Source organism: Tyto alba, unplaced genomic scaffold (assembly GCF_018691265.1).
Source record: "Tyto alba isolate M040663 unplaced genomic scaffold, T.alba_DEE_v4.0 Super-Scaffold_23, whole genome shotgun sequence".
Lineage (NCBI taxonomy): Eukaryota > Metazoa > Chordata > Aves > Strigiformes > Tytonidae > Tyto > Tyto alba.
Window position 1 is genome coordinate 12,222,050 of NW_024881297.1, and position 19,037 is coordinate 12,241,086.

General features: G+C 45.8%; 1 protein-coding gene across 2 annotated transcripts in view; it reads left to right on the forward strand.

The window, feature by feature from the left end:
- The first annotated feature begins 1,403 nt into the window (after positions 1–1,403).
- The window catches only part of MAML3 (mastermind like transcriptional coactivator 3), a 248,650-nt gene continuing 231,016 nt past the window's right edge, over positions 1,404–19,037 (forward strand). For both annotated transcript variants that reach the window (XM_032997696.2, XM_032997697.2), the window contains exon 1: positions 1,404–2,865. In XM_032997696.2, the coding sequence (XP_032853587.1) occupies positions 2,401–2,865 (465 nt within the window). In that variant the 5' untranslated portion in view covers positions 1,404–2,400. The remainder of the gene's footprint in view (positions 2,866–19,037) is intronic.

Genomic DNA, 19,037 nt, shown 5'->3' on the forward strand with positions numbered 1-19,037 from the left:
TCCAGATTAACAGATACTGATGTAAACGTTTGTAAACGATGCGGGATTTGCCGTTTCATCTCGCTCTTGGGCTGCCTCTGAGCAGAGCTTTCATTTTTCCATTTGTTTCGTGCTAAAGTAGTGATCAGTGATCATGAGGAACAGTAAGTAGCTTCACTTCGGTTCTCAAATTGATACTAAAGAAAAGTTTTAAGGGGTGGGGGGAGACATGCTCATTAGTCCCAATGCAGGGAAGGTACTAACAACTGATTTTATTTGTCCACTATTATTTTCCATCTCAACATAATCAGGAACTGTTGCAATAGGAAAGAAATTTAAACCAAATTTCATGCTGCTGAACAATTAAAGAAGACAAAGCCATCTCTTTACTCCTGTCAATAGCTTAGAAATAGTGTCCTATGCTAATCTGCCATGGCAGAAATGAAGATGGTTTAAATCAGATCTCATGACTAATGTATGAGTGCCCAATTTTCTTTATTTCCAGCTGCACGTTAGAGAACAAGGGTGCCTCTCTGAGATAGTTGTTTTACATAGGTGTATTTAAAAAAAAAAAAAAAAAAAAAGGGAAGAGCATAGCTCCTAGTGCTAGCTAGAAAACAACCCTCAATTAAAACTGTGCATTCAACAGCTTTGTCTGCAACCCGGTTTGAAACGGGGGTTCCCGGGATGTTATTCTCGACCCACTAATCCCCCGCGCTCTCCGTGGAGGCAGCCACCGGCTCGCTCGGAAAAACGTCCCTGCCCGCCGTGTCATGTTTCTCTCCTCTTGTTTAAAATGGAAAGTCCAGCGCGGTGGCGGGGAAGGGGGGGGGGGGGGGGGGGGGCGCGGATGCTCCGCGCTGCCCCGCCGGTCGTTACGCAACAGTTAGTTGACACACGGAGGGGAAGCGCGGCACACGCCGCTCCGCGCCCCCCCACCCCCCCCCCCCTTTCTCCGCGACCCCGGAGGGGGGTTCAGGGCAGTGTGTGTATCCGTGTGTCCGTCCCACCCCGCGCACAGAGGGCGGTGCGTGGGGAGACTCCCCCCGGGGTGTGTGTGTGGGGGGGTGGGGGGGCGGCAGGTGATCCCCTCCCCACCTCCGTGCCCCCCGCGCTGCCCGCCCCGCTGCCACAACGGAGCTTAATCGGGGGGGGGGGGGGGGGGGGGGGGGGGGGGGGGGGGAGCGGAATTGGGGAGCGCCATGTCCGCTCCTGCGGGGCGCCGTCCGTGCCGGGTTTTGCACCTTGTCCCCGGGCCGGCCCGCCCGCCGCACGGCCCGGAGCCGGAGCCGGAGCCGGAGCCGGAGCCGGAGCCGGAGCCGGAGCCGGAGCCGGAGCTGGAGCTGGAGCCGGAGCCGGAGCTGGAGCTGGAGCCGGAGCCGCCGCCGCGGTGTTTACTGAGCGCTCCTGGGCTGGTATCACTCCGCTGGCATGGAGGAGGAGGAGGTGGAGGAGGAGAAGAGCGTTTGATCATTGTGATGGTGGCAGGAGGAGCAGCAGCAGCAGCAGCGAGCAAGGCAGAGCAAAGCGTTAGGCTGTATCAGCTCGGCGTTTTGCAGAGACTTCAGAGCTCTACTTTTTTTCTTTTCTTTTTTTTTTTTTTCTTTTTTTTTTTTTTTTTTTTTTCCTCCAGCTCAGCCCGGATTGTTCATGTGTTTACTTCCCCCAGCCCGAGGATTTGCTATTTAGGTTCCTGTTGAAATGCAACTGAGCAGCCAAAGTACTTTGCGAACACGGTGCGGCATAAACACCAAAACTTTTTTCTAGAAGGAAAATACAATAAGAAAGCGGCTTTGCCTGTCTTTTGATGCCGGGGAGTGCGAGTGAGTGTGCCGTGGGTGCCCGGCGTGTGCCTGTGCTTGGATGTGTGTGTGCGAACGTGCGTGTGCACGGGGGGGGTGGGTGGGTGTGCGTGTGGAGGGGCGCGTGTGTTTCTCTTTATACATGGGGAGAGAAGGCTTTTGGCAAAATCTCCGGAAATCTCATGGAATCTATTTTGAAATAATGGATTATAAAAAAGAAAAAGGAGGAAAGGAACTGGTCTGATATCTCCTGGAGTTTGCTACCCGAATTGCTGCTGCTTAGTTTGTTGAGCTTTTTTTTTTTTTTTTTTTTTTTTGTGTTTGTTGGTTGTGTTGCTGGTGATAACCTTTTAGCACCTTCTCTCTTTATTTCCCTCCCTCCCCCCCTCCCTCTTTTTTTTTTTTTTTTTAATGTTTTGGAGCTTCTCGAGAGGGATTGGCTGGGGGAAAAGAGAAACATTTGCTTGGGATCGCTGTTTCCCTGATACATGGTGGTGCCCCCTCCCCCCCCCCCCCCCGGGTTCTCTAAAAAGTATCCCATCAGGACCCCGGAGGAGACTGTGTGTGTGCGAAGGGTAGGGTAAAAAGTTCTTCCAAAATAGTGTGCCCGGGGAAGAGGATGGGGGATTTTGCAGCCCCCGCTGCCGCCGCGAATGGCAGCAGTATCTGCCTCAACAATAACCTGAACAGCAGCCTCGGCGGGGCCGGTATCGGGGTTACCAGCGCTCCCCACGGTCCCCCCGCCGCCGCCGCTCCCGGTAACAATGCCGCGACCAGCGGCGGCGTTCCCAAGCACAGCACGGTGGTGGAGCGGCTGAGGCAGCGCATCGAGGGCTGCCGGCGGCACCACGTCAACTGCGAGAGCAGGTACCAGCAAGCCCAGGCGGAGCAGCTGGAGCTGGAGCGCAGGGACACCGTGAGCCTCTACCAGCGGACCCTGGAGCAGCGGGCCAAGAAAACGGGCAGCGGCGGCAAGCAGCAGCAGCAGCAGCAGCAGCAGCAGCAGCAGCAGCAGCCGCCGAGCAAACAGCAGCAAGATGCCGAGCCGGCCGCGGCGGAGCAGAGGAACCATACGCTGATCATGGTAAGGGGGGATGCGGGGAGGGGGGTGTCGCTGTCCGCTCCCAGTCTCTCGCTGGGATGAGCTGGGAGGTCGCCCCCCCCCCCCCCCCCCCCCCCCCCCCCCGTTGTTTGCCGGAGGGGGCTCGGTTCAACTTTGGCGGTGGCAGGGCCGAGGGCCAGGTTGGGCGAAGCGAGGAGGGGGTGGGGGGTGCCGGCTGGCCTCGCAACTTCTCACGGGCAGGGGCGGCGAGGAACGGGGGGGGGGGGGGGGGGCGGACAAACTTTTCTGCCCCCTCCTTCCTCCCCGACTCTTTCTGCTGCCCCGGGGGAAGAGCGAAGGAGCGGAGTGCCGGGCGTGCGCCGTGGGCTGCCGAAAGCCAGAGGAGGGTTTTGTGTGCGTGCGTGTTTCGCGACGGCTTTTCCGCGTGGGGGGGGGGGGGGGGGGCGGTGCGCGGCGCGTGCGGCTACGCGTCCGTGCGGCTTCGCTGGCCGCCTTTTTAAATCCCGCCGCGGAGGAAGGTGGAAGTTGTCTCGGCAGGAGGAAAAGTTGGGCAGGTTTCTTCCCCTGGGCTGCCCCCGGCTCGCAGGAGCCCGGCTCCCCACGGCAGCAGCAGCCCGAGCTGAATCGCTTCCTAAAGTTTCCTTGGGTTTTAAGGAGCTTAGCGAGGAGCGGAGGGGGGGGGGGGGGGCGGAGGGGGAAGGGGGCGGGGGCTGAGCCGGTAGGAGCGTAGCGGCAAGTAGGAAGCGGAGTTTCCCACTCCCAGGCTGCACCGATGATGAATAATAAAAGGAGGTGCGGGGGGAGCCGGGCCCCCCGCTCCGTCTGAGCCTTATTTATAGCAGGTCGCGGCCGCCCGGCGTGCCGGTGGGGTGCCGGCGGGGGCGAGCGGACGACCCTGCCACGGGGGGAGGGGAGGGGGGGAACACGCGTGTGTGTCCCGGCGTGTCCCACTCCCCGTGCCGTGGCGGGGCGGGGGGGAGTGCTGGGGGGTGGGTGGGGGGGCGGGCAGGGGGCAGCTGGGTCTTCGCCGTCTGCCGAGCGCACAATGGGCGGCGGGGAGGAGGGAGGGGAAGGAGGGGAGGTGCGATGGCAGCGTGTGGTTTACAAGCCTCGCACGTCCCTCCCTCTCGCCCTCCCCTGCTGCGCGGCTGTGCGGGAGGGTCCGGGAGGGCGGCAGCTGCCGCCGGCCCCCGTGGGGGGGGGGGGGGGGTCTCCGTGACAAAGCGGCGGGTAGGCGGCCGTCCCGGCGGCAGCTCTTCCCTCCCCCCCCCCCCGTCTGTGAAAGCAGGGAGCAATATGTTTATCTTGGGCCGCGCCGAGCCTGTCCTCCCCTGGGCGACAGGCGGGGGCAGCACCCTGCCCCCCCAAACCCCCCCTTCGCCCCTCCCTGCCTTACCGGGCGCTTTGTCCGCCCCCCAGCCCCGCTTCGTGACGGAGGGCGAGGAGGTGGCCATCGCTTCGCCAGCGGCAAACAAAAGCTCAGCGCCGGGCGCCCCCCCCCCGTCCCCAGTTCCCGCCCCGCCGCCGAGGAGAGGAGCGGGGGGCTACCCCCCCCACCCCCCCCCCCGCCGGAGAGCAGCCCCGGCCGCCCGGTGCATCTCCCGGGGGGGGGAGCGGGATGCTGGGCGCCTGCCGGGGCAGCGGGAAGGGCGAGGAGGGAGCGGGGCCGGGGAGCGCCGGCGGGAGCCGCACAAAGCGGCAGAGAGGCGGGGGGGGGGGGGGGGGGGGGGTGTTGCCTCGCAAACAGGAAGCAGAGAAACCTCACTGACATCTTGTTGCTTTCCTGATGTTACCAGCGAGGCACAAACCGTATTTCTCGCCCTTTCTCGCGCCTCCCCGCAGGATTTTTTTTTTTTTTTTTTTTTTCTTCAGCGCGCGTTTAACGCGGCGCTCCGCGCAGCGCGTTGCCTCTCGGCTCACCTCCCGGGGCGCTCCTGAAACTCCCCGAGCGGCGGCGGGGGGGGGGGGGGGGGGGGGGGGGGGGGCTGCTTTCCCTCCTCAAACCCCTCGTCACATCCCGTGTCGCCTTTCCCACGGGACAGTGGAAAGGGGCCGGAGGCTCAGGACACCTCAAGGCGGGGGGACGGGGGGGGGACACACACACACATCCAGCTCCAGAACTGCTCCTGCCCCTCCAGGCCCTCGCTGGCCGGGGGGCTCGTCCTGGCCCCTTCCCCCCAAACCCCAGGGCCAGGCATGAAAGGCCGGGAGCTTCAGTGAAGTGAGCTCGTTTGGTGGCCTTGCCTGGAAGATCTAGGACAGAGACACAAAGCCGTGCTATAATGTGAAAGTTGTGGAAACAAAGTAACAAAAGGAGGAAATGCAGCTCCAGCTCTCACTGTTATTAATTTGCTTCAGGTTGGGACGCTGGCAGAGCTAAGAGTAGCCTGGTTCAAGGGCAGTTTGCTATGAAATTCATCATAACCGAGTATTTGTGCTACAGTCTTCATGCTATTTAAACGTACTCGATGTGTGCTAGGCTGTTCATCTTAAAAAGAGAAATTCTAGTACTTTATAAAAAAATGACCTATTTCCATCAACTTTTTTTTTTTTTTTTAAAGAATGCGTACACAGATGTTGCTAAAAAATTTAGAAACATTATCTACTATTTCACTTGTAGAGTGTTAATTATGATTTTTGCTTGATGTCTAAGAACTTTATGGAACATTTGTGGGTACATGAAAGTAATACTTAAAACCTGAGAAAATGTTCCTTTTAAAGCCATTGAAAAGTATTTTCTTTGAGATGTTTATGCTTTTTATAGTAAGGAAAAAAAAAAAAAAAAAAAAAAAAAAAAGGAAGAGACTTCTTAATTTCTAGCAATCATAACAGTCCTGTAACTTTCTCTGTTTATATGCATAGTGATTTTTATTTACCAAAATAGTTCAACTTTATTTAACATTTTCTTCTTGCATGAGAAAACAGTAAGCTACATGTTGGGGTTTTCTCCCTTTCTTTATTCCCTGGTAAATTCCAGCTGAGATGTTTACTGTGGAACAGTAGTATGGATCTGCTACTGCTTTATTCTTCACACAAAGTCATTACTAAAATCTTCCCTCAGATTATTAAACCGCACAATTTGGAAATGAAGCAGTCAGGATTAAATGACAACAAATACAATGAGGATAGCAAGAAATACTCTTCCTAATTATTATTTATTTTTTCTTGGGGCAAATTGAAGGAAAGTACTTTTTCTGTGTGTGTGTCCGTCCCCTTCCCAGTCGAAACACCCCAAGAAGGTAGGGGAGATGTGTGCTGGGTCCAGGCAGCCCATCACCCAACAAACCCTCCCAAAAGCTGGTGCTGACACACGTGCTGAGGTGCCTTTCAGCCAGCTGGGTAAAAAAACCTCTTCAGAAGATGCTTATTTAAAGACATGCACTCTGATTTCCCTCATTTGACAGAGCACAAACTCTCCAGCCTGCACGCTGCTCCTTGCCGCCACCCCCGCAGTTTACACCCTCACCCCCCCCCCCCCCCCCCCCCCCCGAGTTCATGAAAGGGATTATGCAGTTTCCACTGTTTAGGACTCTATGTCAACTGACAAGCAGTTATCAATGGGAGCCTTTTTTCAAAAAGGGATGTAGGAGCATGGGCTTGGCTGTATTTCGTGAATTGCTGATCTACTCTGAATTTGTGCCTTGTTACAGACCAAGTTTTCACTTGCTGAATTTTAAAATATCTGGATTGATAATGATTTCAACCTCTTTTGCTTGAGGAGAACAGTGGGTTTCAGAACTAGTTTGCTCCCATGCAGGCATTGATTGGGATGTGCACAAAAAAAGCATTAAAATTGTTTATAAGTGTTTGAGAGGACTTTCCCCCCTTCCCCTAGTTCAACCTGGCAAAAGCCAGAGTTGTTTTCCATGCCTTTGAGTTGGATTATTAGAATGCTGTACCAGCTTGGTTTTCAAAGGAAGCATTGGGAAAATTTGCAGCCCATCCAAAACTCTGCTGCTCATCTTCAGACTGGTTCCAGGAAATATCAACGCATTATTTCAGTTCTTTGGTTCTTTGTGAGCTAATCTGCCTTCTTGTTTCCTCCTTTTAAGTGCAAGAGTCTTCTGGCTCTGCATCTGTGTTATTGTGTGTGGTTCAGAGATATATTTTGTGTGTGTGTGTATACATATACACATATTATATGTAAAATAAATATATTTAAAATTTATATTTAGTATATAATAAACAGCCAAATATATAATAAATATTGCAAGTTATACCACTTCTGTTTCTCATCATTGACACTGCTGTTCTTATTGTGCATTTTTTGTCATTTTTTTTTGTCCAATGAAACGCCACATCTGTAATTATCGTACCAACTTTCTGATGCAAATCTATTTGCATCTGAGCTCTACTGTGAAGTATAAAGGGGCTGGAGCTACTTTTCCCTATTTTAAAAGCTCTTAAAGACTTTTCTTATTTAGCATCATTATGGGTTTGATAGCTACCATCATAGTGACCAGTTCTAACCCTAAAACCAGTCCTCAGGAAGTTGGGTTTTAAACACCATAAACACAAAATGTTATTTAGATCACAGAAATTAGTGATGGAAGTCAAATGACCTATTAGATCATCTTTTCTGTTCCCCTGCCAAAGCATACTATGCCAATTCAGAATTAGTTTAAAGTTAGAGAAAACATGGCTGGCAAATAGAGTATTTTCCAATACTGCTTTTTACCCATTCTGGGCTAACGCACTGCCTCATGGAAGTTGATGGTCACATTGCCCTTCTACCTGAGGGAAGGGAGAGCCTTTCAGCTTGCTTTGTGTAGGGACAGAATGACATCTTCAGAATTCTAGAAATCTGGTTGTATCTCTTCCTTGTTGGCAGATATTTCACCACAGAAAAGTAGTTTTCCCCCCCCCCCCCCCCCCCCCAGTCTATCCTTTTTGTCAACAAAGGTATCCAGAGTGAAAAGTGTAACTTCTTAATTTGTCTTAGTGATTCACGGATAACGTCATTAATGAAATGTGAGTGCTGAAGAATGCTGCCAGTCTTGTGAGTAGTTTTTTAAACTTACACCTGCTGTATTTAATATGTACTTGTGTGTATGTTCATAAACCTATGCAGATTTCTTGTATTCTTTCTCGTGTAATATTGCTAACTTTACAGGTGCTCAGGAGCTCCTCAGTTACACTCCAGGAAATGTCTATCTCTAGCATGGCAAAGATGAAAAAGAGATGATTTTTCAGGTGTTTCTTTTTATTTTTCCCAAGAGGTCAAATACTGTAGCCCTTACTCATGCTTGATGACTAAGTAGGATTAAGCATTTCTTCAGTTAATAAGCTGTGTCTGATCTTGCTCACGTTGGGGTAAAGTCAGTAGTAAATGCAAAACTGGGATGTTACCAGAATTAAATTCCAGGCCGGCAATGCTCCTTCTCTTTCATATGCATCATAGGAGGAGTCATCGTGTAACCCTTTTTATTTTGCTCTTCCTATAAGGGTGGATCTCTGTGTCTTTCTTATTCCACAGCCTCTCCCATTCTTCTTCTTCTTTTCATACCAACTCATGCTTGATGCTCCTGTGTGATTACTGTCCTTTAGGACAAGGAGTTTTTGTGTTGCCCTCCTTTTACAGCCAGTCAGCACAATAGGTTTCAGTTTAGCAAACTGAAAGGAATAGAGCGACTTCACTTCAAGCACTGCTAGCCTCTAATGACCTTTATATGCTCTGATAGAGTGTCCCTTTAAAAGATAGCGGGTTGGGTTATGATGAGCCATAGCTGGAGCAGGGCAAGTTGTATTTTGACATATGGTAGCCAGCCCTAGCGAGGTTTAAGCTTCAGACTGACCAAATAGCACATGTCGAAAGTCCTGCAGTGAAGTTCTAGGCATCGACGAGTTCAGGAAGAACAACTTTGGCTGGAACACATCCAAAACTCATTCAGCTAACGCAGAGCCAAAAATATTAACATGTGATTGTGTTACGAGAATGGGTTGTATTTAGGTTAACCTAAATTTACAGTAACTTGACCTAAAGCTTAAGGCTTCACAAGTGGCTTAAGCTGGTGTAAACCTGAGCTGCCACCACTGAAGAAGTCTCATCTTTCATGCTCTTGTCAGTGACCATATTTTCTTGCTACCTCCCTTTGCTGGCGCTAATGTTAGCCCTTGCTGATGTTCCCCCACCGTCGGCTGGTTCACCGAGCAGCCAGGGAGGGCAGACACATTTCTTCCTTTTCTTCTTGGGTTAGTTTTCAGCTGGATCAGATCCACGATTCATTTGACTGTCCCTCCCTTGAGCAGCACAGTCTTACATCACCTTAATCCTCTGGTGAAACCTCACCCTTATCCCGGGATAAACATCTGGGACCTATTAGTTAAAACATGCTCACCTGGTAGCATACATTGTACCTGAGCTAAGTAACACCTGGTGTCAGCGCACATGATCCTGTTCCTGAACGCAGACACCGAAACAGGAAAGGCTGTAAGTAGCAAAGGAGTCAGAGTTCGTTTTTCCTTTAACACTTGCATGTATATGACATTTGGTTGCATATTACTCCACTATGTATAATTCATGTGAGAGATGTGCTTGGATTAGCAGAGGTTTAAGGACAGGTCTGACAGCCAGGAACTGCTGACTAGAATCCTTCAAGTGTATCGTTTTGTGAATTGAAACGTGAGGTACGATCTCTGGCTGAAGGTACGACCCTGTAATCAGTTTTCCACTCTGGGAACTCACAGGCTGTTCAGATCAACAACGTACTTGTACATTCGGTGGGAATTTGGGAGTCTTAGCAATTTGAAGTATTTATTTTCCTAGTTTGTGTAAGATGGTGAATCACAAAATCATATAACTTTGATTACTCTTTCGCTTCCCCTTCACACACTTCAGTTTCACAATGTTTGTAGCCCAAAAGTCATCGCAGACTGCTTATGTTTGCTTTTTGAATACTTGAATCCCAGTTTCATACGAAGTAAGAGAAAAAGTCTTTTTAAACTTGCAGTAGTGAATAAGATAGCAGCTGCTGAAATTTTGTGCTTACAGGAAGGGGTTGAGCTGCTGTCTTTCAAGACTTCCCTCTTTGTATTGATTTTGTTTGTCACCACATACAGTTAAAATTGGTGAGGAGATAAGAATGCTTTAATTTTCAGTTGACCTGAGAGAAGAGAGAAACATGTCTGTCCATAGGAACTTTGCATTTTCTTTACGTTTGTGTAACTGCTAAGGCTAATGCTGCAGTGCTGTTGGTAGCACAGATGATCTATTGCTGCTTGCTTGCTGTCAGGTCTGCACAACCGCAGCATACATGGTGTAGAGAAGAGGTTTGAATTTATGACTTTCAGAATAACTAAGCCAATAAACAGAAAGACCAACAGCTCAAGGATTTTCTTTCCCATATTTGTTTCTTATCAAGGCCACTTTCTGTATGGCTTTCATATAGAAAGCTCTGAAGTGTTCTCTAAGGTTCTCTGCTCTCAACAATTGAAGCTTGGTGGAGTTGCATTTTAACTGATTAAAGGTGGGGCTGTTGGGCTGTGCCTCTTCCCCTCCTCCCTTCTTCACACTTCAGTCTCCTCCCTACATTGCTTTAACTACCTCCCATACAGAAGCATTTCAGGTTTAATAAAACAATTCAACTTCATTTTCCTCTGGTCTTTAGATTCCGACAAACAGCTGAGTGCTGCTTGTTTAAGTGCTGCAGTGAAGGTACAGCTTTTTCTGCATCCTCTTTGTGCTGCTTGGGAAAAATCTCAGGCCTGTTCAGAAAGTCACTGGATGTTGTGTACCTAGGTAAAGAGCAGAGAATTGGTTACTCTGACTCTGGACGTTACCACAAGATGCCAATTTGCCCGTGTGTGTATTTGTATAAATCAGTACACGGGTATATATATACCCTGGTCTTTAAACTGCACTGCAAGACAAAGCAAAAGGATTTATGAAGTTTTCATCAGTTTTGATGGTGAAAGGGGATGTAGTAGTCCGATAAGTTTAAGAACCACTGATACGTACCTGTTTTCTATATTTTCAGCCTCTTTCCTTTATCTCATCTCTAATCCGCTGTGATGTTTTGGTACTTCTTCATTGTGTTTAATCTAAAGGAGGAAGGGAGGTGGCAGATGAGACACTGGAAGGGTTCTGGAAAGTATTGGGTTTTTTTAATCATTTAATATATTTCTTTAAGGACAATATTCTAGCACATATCCAAAAGAGAAATTGTAGCCTTTCCTATCGCTTCTGTTTATGCAGAATATTGTGGTTACAGACTCTCTAGTAGTTGAGAAAATTACTTTAAAATACAACTGCCTTAGCTGGCAGTAGTTGTCTTTAGGCTGCTAAAAAGATTGTTACAGTTCAGCTGTGATTTTTGCTGCTGTTCATTTCTGTCTCTTGAAGCTTGTGGCTGTTGTTCTGATTTCTCTGGATTGCATTCCAGTGCATAACGGAGGCAGCATAGGCAAAACCGCTACTGACATTAAATAACCGATTTTTAATGATGTTTTTGGCAAGCAGTATCTCTATTCATTATACATACTTTTAGTTGTCACTGAAGCAGGTAATGCAGCTTCGAAGACTTCAGCAGACTCATACAGAAGACTGGAGACTTCTGTAACTGAATGGTGGCCACATTGTTTGAGCTCCAAATTGGCTGAAGCATTCTGGCATGTAATCCATGGCTGGATATGAAGTAATGGTTCCAAATAATCTGTAGGTCCTTCTACTACAGCACATTTCTGGGCTGAGTTTGCAGTCTTTGCATTCCAGTAAAAGTGGAGATAGCATGCTGAGGCTGCAGTGCTATCTTTTTTCCTAATTTGTGCTAACCAGTTTGTAGACCGAAAGATTATTCGAAGGCTGGATTGCTACAGTTTTGAAAATTCACCTGAGGTAATTTGGCTTTACGTTTTTTCACCCCAGGGGAGTTGACTAGGGCTTGTTTTTTCTAATTCATTTTAATACTTATTCTACATCATGCAAAACAAAACAAAACAATCAATTTATTTTCTCTCCTCCATTTCATTTACAACAAAACAAACCACAAAACTTTATGTTCACACTAGGGTTTACTGCCCTTCTCAGTAATGTTTTTGTTGTGGGAGATGCCAGCAGTGGGTAGGAATAATGGAGATTTGTGAACATAGAATAGCCAAACCAAAATTGATTTTGACTAGTGGCGTTAAAAGCTTCACCTCTCCCTCACCAACTACCTATTACTGTGATAAAGTGTATGGCAGTCTAGTTATAGCCAGAGAGGGGTTCTGGGAAGGTGGCATAGACCATCTTTCTTTATAGTTGCTATGGATATTTGAATACAAGAAACACGGTATTTTGTGTCAAAATACCAAGTATCTTGAAAAAGTGATTCCTCAGGAATGGCAAACTTGTCCCGTACTCTCTTGTTACTGTAAAATTTCGTGCTACTTAAGGCGAGCGGTAAGAACACATTATGTTTACCTGTCTTTTAAGTAGTTTATCCAGATGAAGTGCCTGCGTTCTCATGGCACACTGCATACACGTGTTGGGTTTGTGGGAAGGGGGGGGGGTACAATACAAGAACTTTATTATGCAGGTACTGAAAACATTACAGTCTCTGCAAAACCCAGCTAGTTAACCTCTTTATGGTCTCTTCACGTGTTATTGCCTTAGGGTTAGTTAGAGGAGGCAGCTGAAGCAAGTTAACAGCTTGCTGCCATTAAATGGGGTGGTCTCCTCCTTCCCCTCCTCCCTCTGTGCTGCAGCCCTTTACCTGCGCTTGTGCTGGCCCGGTGAGCCTGCCCATGGTATGAAGCTAGTGGGAAAAGGAGCTGCCTAGGAGAGAAATGGTGTTTGCTTTTTGGCGGAAGGTGAAATTGCCCAGCGTGGTACTAGGGAGGAGGGAATTGAGGAAAGGGGAGGCAGAAGGTACCGTGTCAGCAAAGCTCTGCCTGTCCCCTTGGCCTCTGGTCAGCTCCCAGCTGAAAGCCTGGTAGTTGTGGTGCCTTGCTGTAGTTAATTTGGGAGCGAAACACTTAGGTGGTTTATGGAACACCAGACAGTATTATTGGAAGTGTCTTTGGGAATGCTGATACTTGTAAGGATGAGGTGGTGATCCAAAGTGTAAAGGCGACTGACGAGACTGTCTTTTCAGCCCAGTCTAGTCCAAAGAAGACGATGTGCTGGCCACAGTATGTACTTGTATCAGGTGGGTGACCACTGTCCTTCCTGCGAGGGGAAAAGAAAGTGCTTGTGTTCATACTTCTTTTGTTTTCTGATTTCCTTCTGAAAATTGATAAACTTTGTTTATGTGTTTCTGATAAAACAAGGAAACAATGTGATTTTGCTTGAGCTTTATGGTGTGGTAATTGCATTTTTTGTTCAAGCTACTCAGATGTGTTTACACTCATTTTAATTCCATGTAGAATAACAAACCAGGTAAAATAATTATGAAAGGCCTATGTAAAAGGTATCACCATTCATGGAATGAGTATTACCTCAAGTCCCGTATGTAAGTCAAGGTATCACAAGTGAGCTGCTGTGTCCAAGGTAAAGACGCTTGCATGTAGTTTTATTTTCCTTCTATCCGAATCCAACTCTGGGCAATATGATAATAATTTCTATTCAAGTAGTCTAGGAAAAAAGTCACACATGGAGCAACTTCTGCCAACTTTGCTTTGTAATACTAGAATTAGTAAAGATGATGCAAATTAAAATTCTCTGAATGGATTTTTCATGAAATTGTACTTCGGCTGCTGATTAGCATAGAAGACTTAATTTTTAAATAAGTTAGTGGTGGGAGGTTAGAGTGGGGGTGTGTTTTTGTTTGTCCTCATTTTTCAGATGTTTTATTTCAGAATTAGTTCGATGGTTAGAATCCAACCTGTTAGCACAACAGGTAAAAAACAGTCTTAGCAATACTGGTATTTCTAATGCAGTGTGTTCCGTATGTCAGGTTTCACTCACTAGTGGTTACTTGGGAAGACATTGCTTCTGGTTTCAAAAATACTTACTTCCCAAATCTGTGACTTACCTGTTGTGGATAGTGAACACATGGTGAACATATGTCATGAAGTCATATAAAGAGTTTATCGGAACAGATTTGGACTGTCTAGCTTGCCCATAAAGGTAATGGCAGGAACAAACTGTGCTGGTCATCTCAAGTAACACTAGAATATGTAATAAATTTTAAGCAAAGTATTTCGCCTCATATTTTTTTCCCCATTTTTAGAATGAGCCTTTTTTTTTTTAACTAAGGTAAGAGAAGCTTTTCTGAGCTCCTCTTATACAAACTTAGATGTTTGTGAATGTAGCTAACAGGCCAGTGAGTGAAAAACAATGATTAAGTCACTTACACAGGGCTCTGTAGAGGAATGTAGCATAAACAAACTCATAAATTTTTCATATTATTCAGAGATTTTTTTTTTTTTTTACAAATATACAGTTTTTACATGTTTTAAAATTCATTATTTAAGCAGGGAATCAAATGCTTTTCCTGTTGTGAAGGGAGGAAACAATGCCTACCATTGTGTAAAACTTCTGTCAGTGCAATAACAAATATAGTATTTTCTTTTACTAGATAAGATCCATATACTATTGATTTTAGAATGCACATTGACAGAATTTTTGCAAGAATTCACTCTGGGTGGGGTCCTTTTCTTGCTTTTGCCCTTGGTTTAGTTGTTTGGGGGTTTTGTGGAGCGTTTTTTTGCTATTCATGTTGGGTTTTTTTTCGGTTGGTTGGTTTTGCCTGTTTCTGCTTAAAAAGGTAGAATGCCAAGTGTAGTTGTCCTGGCAGAGATGTATTAGTAGCCTGAGTACAGATGCAAAAGTCAAACGTATATGTTATTGCAGTTTATCACAGAGTTTTGTAACTAGCTATCTAGATACTGCCCACAGATGTTGTGTGTTGCAGCTGTAGCACTCACATGTAGATCATGATAAGGCTGCCTTCCGAAGGCCATGTAGTAATTTTTTAAATAAAAATCCTGTTTTCAGTTGCTTATATTTTCGAAGCTGTTTTTTCTTAGTTGGAAACTTGGGGAGAAATTTGCCTAAAGTGGTTTACTTGTTTAATCTGAGAATCAGATTAGGGGAAATACAGTGTTTTCCCCACACTTTTAGGAAGTTAATGAAAACATTACAATGAGAAACTGTATTACACCTGAATTACACATTGTGGTCTGCCATTTGTGGTCCCTCTAGCAGCAGTGGGGACAGAGAGGAGAAGCAGATTAGCTACTTCATTACCTGTGGGGGGAAAAAAAAAAATACTTTTGATGTGCCTAGTGTTTGCTTGCTAACATGTGCTGAAGGTTCAGTCTGCCTCCTTGTAGCCCTGACGGCCCAACTGGAAGGTGCCCAGAGCGTGTTCCCACCTGTGCTAGCAGGAACTCGGTATGAATTGCCCCCAGTGTCCCTCCCAGCTTTCAAGGACCGCTATCCCGTTCATCCTAAGAGTGGTAGAGAAGAAAATTTGCCTTCTCTGCAGTGTCAGCTCCTTTCAGTTTGAAAGGAGAAATGAGAAGGCGCTGCATCAGAAATGCAGAGACCTGAGGAGGTGGATGGGAAGAAAGTGTGGGTCGGGAGATGGAGAGAGCCCAGGCTGGGGTAGGCAGAGGGGAGCAAAGCAGAGATCGGCTGTGACAGAAGGACGTAAGGCGGCGTTGGACTTGTTGAACCAGGCTGGAGAGTAGAATTTTGCTTCTCTCCATGTAGTCGGGCTTTGCTAAGCCCTGGCCACAGCTGTTAGTGAGAGTGCTGGTGCTTGTAGTGAACTCAGATTTTGCTAGCTTGAGTAGCCAGAGCTCCATGCTGGGGCTTTGAACAGGGCCATGCTCACGGCTGGCTGAAAACGTCGGGCAAATCAGTTGTTTTGGCATTGGATTTTCTTGCTTTTCCAGATCTTATGTCCATCAAAGCATTGCAGAGTGTTATACCACCTGATTTTCTGCACTGTTGTTAAATTAGGTGGTGTCCTTTTTTTTTTTTTTTTTGTGTTGTTCAGATTTGAGGAATTTTAAACATTTTCCAGTGGCATTGATAATGAATTTATATGACAATCATTCAGCAAGTGGAAGCCTGCAGACAGCAGACTTACTTTTCTTAGTTACCTGTTGGATATTCCTTGGAAATCACCAACAGACTGCAGCAGTTCACATGAAAACCATTGCCCGAACGACTCTTACACATTAGTAATGGACGTGTGTATTTTAGAACCTTTATGTCCAAATCCTATTTACACATTTCTAAAGTTGGTTAAGTAAGTGGTGTGGGGTTTTCTCCTGTTGAATTAGCTTTGTTTTGCTAAAATAAGCTACATTTCAATACTTTTTTTCCCCTGCTTTGTGTACATTCACTGCTAATATAAGCCAGTTTACAAACTTGATTGCTATGGCAGGTAGAAGGCAATGCATATGTTAATCAAATCAGGGGAACAAGAGGAAAGTGTTCTAGGTATTTTAGGTACAGTGGTTTAGTGGCTCGCTGTATTCCTGTTTTCTGATGGATGTAGAGAAATGCTGAGGAGTGCCTTGCAGGCCTTGTATTACTAAACAACTATGAGAGATTTCCTTTCCCTTGGGTGGTAGTGTCTCATATTTTTGGAAGGAAGGGAATGAGCTTCTGTCCCTGAGGTCAAACTGCACCGGCCAACAGCCAGGATTTTCAGAAGATTTACAGACTTGATAATGCAATAAGCCATAGTTATAATCATGTCTTCTTGTTGGCTGAGCAATCCTGCCTTAGTATGTGAAGCAGGCGGTTAGCACTTCAGATCATTGGGGTGGTTGAGTTGCATACTGTTAAACAGGTGAGCTTGGAAATTAATACCATATTTCATCAGACCTACTTGGACCTGCACAACTTGGGCCATTACTGTCTCAGGAAAAAGAACTGAGTTTTTCTGTTAGATTGTCTTAAAAAAAAAAAAAAAATCAGAGTGCTTTGGGATAGGAATTGTACGATCCAAAAATATGCCCTTTGCAGACTTAGATTGTTTGGGTAGTTGACAGAACTAAGTTTTTTCTGCAGTATTTCATGTTTCAGTCATAATACTAAGATGGCGACATTCCTCAATTGATAAACGTTCATAATACTGAGATTTCAGTGAGGGACCTTATGTCACAGAGTTGTCCTCTTTCACCCGAGGGGGTTGGCAGAAGGACATACGGAGCTGACTGTATTTTCAGCACAATGTTTTACCTGTCCAAGAAGTATCTGTACTCTTGGTAACCTGTACTTTAAGTAACTTGACTTGCCCTCATCACAAGAAGTTTGAGTTTGGCCTTGAGGTAAAGATAAAGAATGATATGGACACTTAGTGTTGCAAGAGCATGGGAAAATCCATCGATTTTCACACCTAGGATGTAGGATGTACTAGACTATGAGAGAGAGACCCTTTTCTTTCTCCTAGAACTGTAGAACTGCATGGAAGGTCTCATGTATTTTGGTAATATTAACTAATAGTGTTTTTATTTTCCTCTCTTGTTATTGACAGCTGTGTGTTTATGTATTACTTCTGTTCCTTTTGTTGTTTTGTAAATATCAATATAAATCAATCTCTTATTCTTTGTTATGTTGTGAAGAGATTGTTTGTATAATGAGGTATTAAAGGGGTCATTTAACTTTTTAACTCATCTTTGAGACACAGAACACTTAAGAAAAGAAGCAAAGTAAAAGGTATCTGTGGAGACAGAAGTGGAAGCTTTGTGGTAATATTTAGAACAATTATGGGGGGATGTCGTGGAAAGTTACTACTAACAGGCAGAACACAATACTTGCATAAAGAACTATGCTGATTCTTGTAAGAAACTGAGTTTTGGCAAACAGCACACCAAAAAAAAATATCATTGCTTATGTTTGATCTACTTATACTTTTTTTTTTTTTTTTTTTTTTTCCTGTCAGATGTCAGCACTTCCTGGCTATGTGTTCCAGTACTCCCTATGTATAGTTTTTATTTCAAAACTCTAGAATTTAGAAATCCAGAGTTGTCATTTCTCTCATGTAGTCTGCACACTTGTGAGATCATGCAGTACTCTGTGAATGGCAGTTAAGAAAAGCAATTTGTATATGGGAAATATCTGAAAGTTATCTGCATCTCTGCTGGGAAACCCCCACCCCCTCTCTGGAAGCTAAGGATCCACAAATTGTAAGCTATTAAAAAATAATACAGACTTTAAAAGCCACATGTCAAATGCAAGATATTATTGCAAGTTTAGGAGAGATTAGATACAAATGATTGTTGAGGTGTGTGGGCTGGGCTCTGACTGAAAGAGGATAAAGGATTTATGAGTGCAAACCAGACCACTTCTTTTACTTCCAGTGGCAGGGCCCTTGCCCATCCTTCAAGATGGGATGAAGATGTGGGAGAGACCCACATCTTCAGAATTCTCGGTGTTTGGGTGGTATAACTGACATAAAACTACAGAAATACTGTATTTCTAATTCCTCACAGTAAACCTGTACATACATTTCATTTATGTGTGTATATTTATGTGCAGTCACAATATGATTGGTTTCATTCAGCACAGATGATACCCAGTGATGGTTCGGTTTTTATTAAGAAAACATATTTTCACGTGTGCTTTATAATAATAAATATGCCACATTGCTCTAAGGCTATCATTTTTGTAGCAGAGGATGTTGCATTAGTTTTTTAAGTATTGAGGAAGAGACATACAGCTTGTCTTTACAGTTCAGTAGCCTCATGCCAAAATTGCCCATAAGACAGTATAATTCATATAGAGAGAACCTTGCAGTGACTAATGGATTTATTTATGGTAAATGTGTGTTTTGACAACTGGGACCATACTTTTAATTTCCGTTTGTAAGGTGGAAGTTTGAAGAATTGGAGGGCTCTGACACTTCAAGAAAATTATGTGATTGCAAAAAGTCTTCATTTCCTCCAAAATCATTTTTCTGCAAAGGCCTTTCATCCTGGCACTGCTAAGTTAGTTTAATTCCTCCAAAGGAAGGAGGAGGGGGAACCCACAACACAACTCTCTCTGTTTCTGCAACAGGGTTTTACTGGCTCCTTCAATTCAGTACCCCCTATTACTGGCATATGGATTTATCTCAATAATAGCCCAGTCACATATGGGAGATGAAGTTTCAGAACTAGGCTATATTTAAAAATTTGTTTAGTGTTGGCTTTATTCTTCCTGGCTGAAACTTCTGTGAGGTAGACCATTGCTTTTGTGAAAGCTGGATTGTAATCTAGTCGTCTCGTTGAGCAGAATGTGTGGGAACGGAGAAGTGGCAATTTCTTTCCCA